The 10,600-nt window shown below is 29.9% G+C and overlaps 1 protein-coding gene across 1 annotated transcript in view; it reads right to left on the reverse strand.

Moving 5' to 3' along the window:
* Window positions 1–10,600, reverse strand: part of LOC107455913 (uncharacterized) — a 75,215-nt gene that overhangs the window by 61,210 nt on the left and 3,405 nt on the right. The window contains exon 2 of the mRNA XM_071188249.1: window positions 6,055–6,789. Coding sequence (XP_071044350.1) covers window positions 6,055–6,670 — 616 coding nt within the window. The 5' untranslated portion in view covers window positions 6,671–6,789. The remainder of the gene's footprint in view (window positions 1–6,054; window positions 6,790–10,600) is intronic.

Here is a 10,600-nt window from a genome sequence, read left to right on the forward strand (position 1 = left end):
ACTTTTGAAAGAGCTATCGCGATTTTTGTGAATTTTCCTTAATTTATGATAACCAGTGTATATATATAATAATAATAATAATAATGTAAAAAGTTTTGGGGAAACATGCAAAAAATATATATATATCTAAAGATTTTTTAAAGATTTGGTAATTACCTACCAACTTTTATACTTTTCAAAAAGCCATTGAGATTGTAGATTTATGTTTCGTTAACCCGCTTTGTCCAGAATTCATAAATTGAAACGATACAAAAAGTGGTTTTATGGAAAAAGTGGTATAATATATTATCAAAATTAATTGGTTTTTCTACTGTTAAGGCATTCAAAAAGTCTTTGATAGATCAAAAAGTACTTATTCTTTAGAATTCTAGATCTAATCAGAAATAACAAAATCATTGCGGTATCTGAGAATCCTTTAATTCACCCAGATATATATGAAACTACTGAAAAAAGTTTCCCACCACAATGAATGTCTTTGAAAAAAGGAACTGTCCTAAATATATGACGCTGGGCGTTAACCGGTTAAACACTATTATAGGCATAGCAAGCCTATTGTATATATGTGTAAATTATTCAAATGTAGTGGTAGTCAAAATTATATTACACTGTATTTATTCAATGAAGAATAAAATGTTACTCTATAAATTTTGCCACCACATTAAATATAAAAATAAAATCTTTCAGACCGGAACAGCTGGCAAGTTTGTATTTAACCTCTTCGAGGCTGGAGAATATGTATATATCCTTACGATAGCAACAATCAGGGTGATCAAAATATAAAACTGCATACCTGCCAACTTCTAATCCTTTCGAGTAGGATTTTCCCCAGTGGCAGTAATACGGAATTTAAATTGCAATTTTAGGCAGAAACATACAATGTATTTTCAAGAAGCTTATGCAGACTGCCACGACTCTCATATGTGGTGGTTATCTTAGCATCAGCCCCGCCAGGGACCCCAAATAATTCATTTGAGTGGGAATAAATAATAAATCGCCGAAGCGCAAATGAATGGTTAAAGTTGGGATTCAGTAACATTTACTGAGTGAAAATTAAAATAAAGTAGAGGGATTAAACAGACAAATTTAAGAGTGAGAAGAGGTTTTTGTGGCAGACTGCCTCGCCTCCCCCAGAGGTATTACCCCCGAGCTTCTCAGGTGCGCAGTAGCCACATAGCCTCAGAGGAAAGGAAAAAATGCATTATAATAAATGCGCAAGAATATATACAAGTATTTACAACTATTTACAAAATTTACGGGGCAAAACTCCATCGGATAGGAAAAAGGCTGCTGCCGGGCTATATTTTATACTGTCTTTGATGAGCTCAAAATCAAAGCTTTTAAAGTAGTTCCATGTATCACAAGAGAGTGCATCTCTGAAGAAACTTGCACATAGCTCAGCTATATGCCAGAGATGCCAACTTGCTCCGGACACCAAATATATATTTTCAAGTGGTAGTTTATCAATTGTGATTCTTGGTTTAATAAATTCAATTTAGTAGGTTTTTATCCACCACTATTTCTAAATAATTCGTTGGCTTATATAATTCAGCACTCTATACAGAGATGCCAACTTGCTCCGGACAACAAATATATATTTTAAAGTGGTAGTTTATAATTTATGATTCTTGATTTAATAAATTCATTTTAGTAGATTTTCATCCACCACTATTCTTAAATAATTCGAAGCCTTATATGTATCACCACTTTATTGTACTTATGTCATGCTATACCTCTTAAAAAGCAAGCAAAAATAGTCAAATATTTGCAAAATTTACTTTGTAGTTATTTACCGCTTTTTTAATTATTTCGGCGCGTCCGGAGCAGTTGGCATCTCTGCTCTATAGTGCTTATGTTATGCTTGCTTTGCTATGCCTTTTAAAAAGCAAAAGAAAATAATCAAATCATTGAAAAATTTACTTTGTAGTTATTTACCGTTTTTTAAAATTATTTTGGAGTGTTCGGAGCAGTTGGCATCTCTGATATGCCNGTACTTATGTCATGCTATACCTCTTAAAAAGCAAGCAAAAATAGTCAAATATTTGCAACATTTACATTGTAGTTATTTACCGCTTTTTTAATTATTTCGGCGCGTCCGGAGCAGTTGGCACATCTGCTCTATAGTGCTTATGTTATGCTTGTTTTGCTATGCCTTTTAAAAAGCAAAAGAAAATAATCAAATCTTTGCAAAATTTACTTTGTAGTTATTTACCGTTTTTTAAAATTATTTTGGAGTGTCCGGAGCAGTTGGCATCTCTGATATGCTCTTCTATTTTGTTGTGCTACCACACTATTACGTATTAATATATATGCTTAATTATTTAAACAAATAGTGGTAGTCGAAAAGATTATAAATTAAGTTTATAAATGCAAGGTATATATAAAAATCATACATTTTACAACCACTTTAAAGATGGAAATAAAATTTTACGTTAAATGCGTGAAAGTTGGCAGGTATGAAACTGGTAGGTAAAGTATTTCCTTAGAAGTTCATATGTGGGAGGGGTAATAATAGTGAAATTTATTTAATTTACCACTACTTAGTTCAAAATAAAAATTTTATAGTTTCCCTTTTGTAGCGCAGGTTGGTTAGACACAGCCAATAAATCTCTGATTAAGTAAATCTACAATTCTTAAGTTATTAATTAACTTGTAGATGAAGTGAAGCAAAAGCAAGTTTTCTAAATTATCCGTCTCCTTGTTAAGATTCCTCTTTTTTTTATTTGTTTTTTTTAATCTTGTTACTAATTTTTAAAATACATTTATGACTCACCCGTCTCGAAGGGGATTTTAATTTTACATAAATTGGTTACAACATTTATCTTCTCTGTAGGACGAAGCTAATTGTGAAAGGGGAAAAAATATTTATTACACTTAACCCTTTGCACTCGGTGTTCACCGCAACCACTAAAAATTTACAAAACGAAACTCATGGATTGCACACTTGTCATACAGAGAAACCAACTACTCCGGACACGCCAAAATAATTAAAAACGGTAAATAACTGCAAACTAAAATTTTCAAATATTTGACTATTTTTGCTTGCTTTTTAAAAGGTATAGCATGGCATACCTACTATAAAGTGGTGAACTATATATGACTGTGAATTATTTAGAAATAGTGGTGGATAAAATTTATAGGTGACAGTGGTAACTTTGAGTACAAAAGATTAACAAAACTAGGGATATAATTCACAATTAGCTGTAATTAGCATTATTGTTTCCAATTTTTGAGAAATTTCTATTGTAAATAAATTAGTGATATTCACAAATATAAATTTCCAATCTAGTCTTGTGATACAAACTGGGCCCCTATCAACGCCTCCTGTAACTGAAAGCCTCAAACGGTTTTTTATAGGTAGTCCGATCAGACCACTATGAAGGTGAACCAGTATACAAAAGAGCCATTTAATAGGAAATCCATTAAAAATTAGGAAAATCCATTAAAAATTAGAATTAATTAGTGGTAGCAAATATATGTCTAAAAGTTTGTTTAACTTATGAATATTACTGATTTGTCTTATTTACTTGTCAACCACTACAGATTAAATTTTTAAATATATATGATACACTTCTCTCAATTACTATTACATACCTGTCAACTTTTAATCCCTTCCATTTTCCCAGTGGTATTAAAATGAAATTAAAACTTCAATTTTAAGCAAACGAATACGTTGTATTTGAGAAAACTTAAGTTGACAACCATGATAACAACGCATATTAATATATGTGCATCATTTTTTTAAGAATAGTGGTGATCAAAATCATTTAAAAATTAAGTTTATAAAAGAAAAAATAGTGTATATTTACTACCACTTTAAATATGAAAGTAAAATCTTCCGGAAAATCCGGAAGAGTTGGCAGGTATGCTATTAAAATTCCATTTTGCCCCCCAAACTTTATTTTTGTCATGTATGTTTCTTATTCTAATTTCAGGATGAATGGGAAAAGGACCGTAAGGCCTCAGGCGCCCAGTTTCATTACAACGAGCGAAAGAAAACTTTTAAAATAGAATTTAGGTTCATGTGCACAACTGGTTCGGTTTTTAAATAATCTTCACAGAATACTTATAAAATCCCGTGTGGAGGCTTTCCGATGTAGGTCATGATGTGTTAACAGATCCTTTATTGCAACCATTATGATGTGCTAACACATAGCAACTTTTCTGAAAATGTCCTCATTTGCCCGACTATTGTTTTTGAAAGCGAATGTGGAAGTAGAACAATATAAATAAACTTTAAAAAATTTTATTTATTATTCAACTCCTAATATTTCTTTTTCGTATGATAAGAAGAATAACAATCACCTTTGTGTAATGGTACACCACAAGTTTTTCAAATATATCAGGTTTCGCAAAATTATAATGAATTGGTAGTAAATAGTAAAACTTGAAAAGTATGGAATATTACGCCCACTTTTTAAAATAGTTACCACGAGACTATTTTAAAAAGCTTGACCACGAAAACACGAGTTAACTCGTGACCGGTCAGCAATGTGTTAACAGATTGCAAGCTTTCGTTGTAATCAGCAGTCGTTGTGTTGCAAATATAAATTTTCATCATCATCATCAACAACAACATTTATCTGGGCGCCTGGGGCCGTTAGCGGCCTTTTTCCCATTCGTCTTGAATTTTGATCTTTGGGGTGGTTCTTTCTGGTAATTGGAATGTAATTGAAGTAAAAGGAAATTAAATATTTTGAATTTTAGATAAAATTACGTCACTACAAAAGTAAGCTGCCATCGGCCTGAGGTTTATGTCTTCTCTTAAGTTTTCAAAAGTAAAAATTTTGTTGAATCCTGCGGTATCACAATTAATGGTTTTTTCAAAAATCTGAAATTTAGCTTTGCAATGCGATGATCTAAAGAATCTATGTTGAGGTCGCGATGTATGTTTTTATTTCTGATAAACCATCTTGCTTTTGTTATTTTCCTGAGGATTTTGTTCTGGCATGTTTTGAGTTCTTTAAGGAGTGATGTGGAGAAATATAAANAATCAGCAGTCGTTGTGTTGCAAATATAAATTTTGAAGTATGACAAGCGTCTAAACAAATAAATAAATTAATTAAAAGTGGTACGTACTACATAAAAGTAATATCGAGATACCACTAAATAAAGTTATCACTAAACATTAAGAGGCTTAGCATTTAAAATGGTAGAATATTTACTAACGGCCCCAGACGCCCAGATATATTTTGATGATGATGGTAAAATATTTTGGATGGTAAAATATTTTGATTTTATGAGAAGCACCCTTCTAGTGTCAAGTACATAATCGTGAATATAACTCACTATTATCATAATGATTAACATGTGTATGAATATAATTCACATTTAGCTGTAGTTAGCATTACTGATCCCATTTTCTTAGAAGTTTCGATTGTAAATTAAATTGTGATTTTTAAAAATATTAATTTTGAAATATGACGAACGTCTAAATTAATGAACAATTAAAATAAAGGTGGTACGTACTACATAAAAGTGATATCTGGATATCACTACCATACCTGTCAACTCTTCCGGATTTTCCGGAAGATTTTATTTTCATATTTAAAGTAGTAGCAATACTCAGGTTATTCCAATTAACTTTTTTAATTATAATGATAATTATAGATGAGTCTGACCACCACTACATATAAATAATTACAATAAATATATCAAAGCATAATAATCTTTACTCAAGCAAATTTCAACGGGATCAAAATATAAATATATTTTTGAATCAGATTGATTTTCGGTTACTGTTTTACAACCACTCTGAAAATCCATTCTCGGAAAGAGTGAAAGTTGGCAGGTATGCACTACATAAAGTTGTCACAAAACAATAAGATTCTTAGCATTTAAAATGGTAGAAAATATATAGGTGACAATGATATCTGAGAAGCACCCTTCAATTGCAAATGGTTAACACAAGTATGAATATAATTAGCATAATTAATCTCACTTTATGAGAAGTACCTCCTTCAAATTAATTAATGATTTTCAAAAATACGAATTTCAAAATATGGCAAACATTTGAATGAATAAATAATGCAAATAAAAATGGTACGTACTACATACCAGATGTGATTGTAAGATCCTGAATAGAAGGTATAGGTACGCGCATTCCTTTTGCCAGCTGAGAAGTTAAATGACGGATAAATTCCTCGTTATTCCCATTCAAAGGTGCTGAGGTTTCAAGAGTAAGATGGAATTTTCTTCGGAAATTCGAGTCTTCTTTTTTGGTTTGGGCACTTCGACGAAATCTAGAAATTCCTATTCTTTTCGACTTTTCTTTCAGATTAGTTTGAGAAAAATTCGATACCAAGACTTTTCGATACGTGGAACTTTCACTTTTTTCTAAATGGATTTTTCTTGTTGATTTCTTTACTCTAGCTTTTTCGGTACTTTTGAAATCTGATGTATTATCAATCATGGATTTCAGAGTTAGTTTCTTATTGATTTCCACTGGCAAAAACGACAAAGAGAATAATTCTCTACATTCTCGAGAAATTTTGATTTTATTGTGAATAGATAAATTTTGAGTTTTCAAAGTGTAATGTGTGTTTTTAAGGTTTGTCAATTTAGTATATTTAGTGATTGAGTCTTCATTGAGATAATTTTTGATTAGTGATGCACTTTTTTGAGACGATCGGGATGGTAGGTATTCTTCGAAGTAAAACCAACGATTTTTCATACCTTTCCCGTTGAATAGAAGCTTCAACGCCTTTTCCAAAAATCCATCTATATTTTAATCTTTTCATATGTAGGCGTTAGCAAATTACAATTTGAGTAAAGCTGGAACTATTCTTATTCCTGAAAAAAGAAAATATATATGCATTAACAATATATATAAAAGCATTAAATTTAAAAAAAGTACACGAAAGCAAATAAAACTAAGTACTCAACTTATTATTTTAGTTACATCATCATATATTTCTTTACTGAAACAATTTTCATCTAAAGTGAATGTCGGCTTTAATGTGAATAACTTATTATTTTAGTTAGATCAGCATACATTTCTTTACTGAAACAATTTTCATCTAAAGTGCATATCTGCGTTAGTGTGAAAAACTTATTATTTTAGTTACATCAGCATATATTTCTTTATTGAAACAATTTTAATCGAAAGTCCATGCCTGCGTTAATGTGCATAACTTATTATTTTAGTTAAATCAGCATATATTTCTTTACTGAAACTATTTTCATCTAAAGTGCATATCTGTGTTAATGTGCATAACTTATTATTTTAGTTACATCAGCATATATTTCTTTACTGAAACCATTTTCATCTAGAGTGAATATCTGCGTTAATGAACATAACTTATTATTTTAGTTACATCAGCATATATTTCTTTACTGAAACCATTTTCATCTGGAGTGTATATTTGTGACATGTTAACCAATTTTGGACCGCTATTGCAAAATCGCACCACTTTGCTATGATGGGAAAAGTGTCTATATAAAAAAATTTGACTATTTATGCTTAAACGAATTTCATAACTTTTAAAATTGGTTCCCACTTTAGTTTAAAACAAATTTAATTGCAGATCTCAGTAAAAATATCTTTTATCATTCATAAAATAAGGTAAATAAGACTGTCTGGTCTTTCCAAGATGATCAAGTGTAAAATAATTGAATTACCAGAATTTAACTTTTTGAAAAAGATTAAGGGAACATAGACCTTAAATGGGGTAAAATGAAAGAAGATAAAATTTAGCAGTAATTTATGCAAAACCATCGTAGATATTTTGTCTTGTTAGCTAAAAAATGTATTGACCAAAATACATATGCATATCTGCCAACTTTTAATCCCTTCCCTTATGATTTTTTCCCGGGGTATTAAAATGGAATGAAAATTTAAGTTTTAAGCCAGAAAATACGTTGNATTTAGCAGTAATTTATGCTAAACCATCATAGATATTTTGTCTTGTTAGCTAAAAAATGTATAGATCAAAATACATATGACTTATTTTTCAGTCAAATATACAATTTATGACAAATTTATGGAAACACTCCCTTACTAACTCTATGTAAACCATCTTTATTTTGGCAGTTCATTTTTTGTTAAAGATTTTACATAGAAAAACTGTTGGCATAAATTGACAATACCACAATGTATTTTTAAAGCTAGAAATGTCTTTTCTATAGCTTTGCAACATTTGTGGACGGATTAATTCACCAATTTTGGGAACAAATACTAATTTTAAAAATGATAAATGTAGCAATTCAATATTTTTTTCATTTATTTCATAAAATTAAATAACTCCTCGATAAATTTATAAAACTGATATTAATTTGACATATAACTGACATTATTCGATAGCGATTTCAGTTTAAGCTAAAAATGGTAAATAATAATAAAAAAATCCATAGTTTTCAATCATAAATTTCCTATCACTATTTTTTAATACAGTTATTCTCACAAACGGATTCACGAGTTCTCCTTCAACTGCAAACAGATTAAATAAAACTGATTCAGTATTTTTCTTTTCTATTAAATATATGTTATGCTTTAGCTTTCTCTTAAAATAAGAACATTATCAAACTCAATGACATATGTTTTGATCATATCAAATAAAATTTCTACACAAAAATGCTACCTAGTTCCAATTTTCTTTCAGAGTCATGTAAGTCCATAAGAGCCATACCAATATAAATGGAAAAAAGGATTTAATGCAAAATGCATTTGAATAACTTTCTTTTTAATGGATTTTTTGGCGATAGCTTAAACTTTATTAGTTTTTCTACATGTAAAAAGGAATTCGAAAATCGGGTAATCTTCTTAACTTAAGTGCTTTTTTTAGTGCTACCGACTTTGAGACATTATTTCTAAGTACATTTTTACCTTAGACTGTTATGATTTCAGCTTTATCTATCATTTTCAATTATTTTATTTTGTTTACTCGAAGCCTTATTTGTTACTTGAAAAAAAATTAATGAAAAAAAATGAAATACAAATGTGTGAATACAAAATAATCATTGGAATCTTTATCAAAAATTTTCAAACACAGTTAATTTTAAACTATATATGATTGAATTTTAAAATATGGTGATTTCTTGTCTATATGGTAACTTTAAATGAGTTAAATGAGTAAAGTTGATTTTGAGTTAAGTATAATTTAAATATTTTTTAAAGATTTTTTTTTAACAGAAAGGCTTTTTTCATTTAACCCATTCTTTTTCGGATTTTCGACCCAAAATAAGGTTTTTTTAATTACTGTAAATAAATATATGTTCTATCCTAAATTAGAAAATGCAAAATATTTTTATCAGCAGGCAGTTTTTTGTTTGATCAACTGGTGGTGAAATATGTGATGTCCCGTCCACCAATCTCCAGTTTTCCTTGCAATGCACCCAAGTTCTATCTTAAGAAAATTCGCTGTGATTGCATACTTATTAATTCTATTACTTTTAGGTGTTTAAGAGAAATATCTGCTTGAAGTACTTATTAAAATTACGTGATAAATATTTTTGAAAATAATTTTCCAACCTGACTATTAAAACAGTTTTACAATCAGCCTTGAGCATCAGAGCGTAGTAATTACTTTTATCACAAGAACTAAAACAATTTATTAGAGATTGTATTTTTGGACTAATAAAGTGAAATTATAGAAAGTTCGAAATTTTTGATTTCAATTCAAGCTGGAAAATCCCAGTGCTAAAATTGAGAAGAAATCGGTACTAGTTGCGCCATCTCTTAGCAATATTCAGAAATACAAAAATAATCGCAGGATTTAAAGAGACGTGCAAGTAGCGACGAATTCAATTTAATGGTGCAATTTATCTCTTCGTCGCTCGCCATGTGACGAAGAGAAGGGTTAATTCTCCTCAAAAAAAAAGGTTATTTAAAAAATGCTATTTACTTTTAAAGTTAAAACTAATTTAATTTATTGCTTAATAAATTTTTTGCTGTAATAGCGTAACCACAGCACTGTGCAGCGATTTAAAAACAGGTAGATAATTTGCTCCTAAACTAAATTGTTCTCGGACTGTCCTTCTCTGAATTGCATCAAAGCCTCCACACGGTTTCCTATAGATAGTCCGAACAGACTACTATGTAGGTAAACCGGTTTACGATAGAGGCAGATAATAGAAAATCGGGTAAAAATATGAAAGTGGTAGCAAATATTTGACTAAAAATATGTTTAATTTATGAATAAAATTAATTGTTTCTCTTATTTACTTGTCAAATACTACAGATTCAATCCTCAAATATAATTGATAAATTTCTCTTAAATACTATTAAAATATAAATTGAGTTCATGCGCACAACTGGTTCGCTTTTTAAATAGTTCACGCAGACTACTTCTTAAAAAACGTGTGGAAGCTTTCTAATGTAGGAGGTGATGATTGTACTCTCTGTCAATTGTTAGTGATAATTTGAGTATTATTTAATAAATATCTATCTATCTATCTATCTATCTATCTATCTATATATATGTATTTGATACCCTCCTGGTAAGTCACATAACTTTTTTTTTTCCCCCAAAAAATTTTCCCAAAAATTTTTGTAAATTTTTGTATTTTTAGTAGAGACAGGGTTTTACCGTTTTGGCCAGGATGGTCTTGATCTCTTGATTTTGTGATCTGCCAGCCTTAGCCCTCCAAAGTACTGGGATTACAG

This window comes from Parasteatoda tepidariorum, chromosome X2 (assembly GCF_043381705.1).
Source record: "Parasteatoda tepidariorum isolate YZ-2023 chromosome X2, CAS_Ptep_4.0, whole genome shotgun sequence".
Classification (NCBI taxonomy): Eukaryota; Metazoa; Arthropoda; class Arachnida; order Araneae; family Theridiidae; genus Parasteatoda; species Parasteatoda tepidariorum.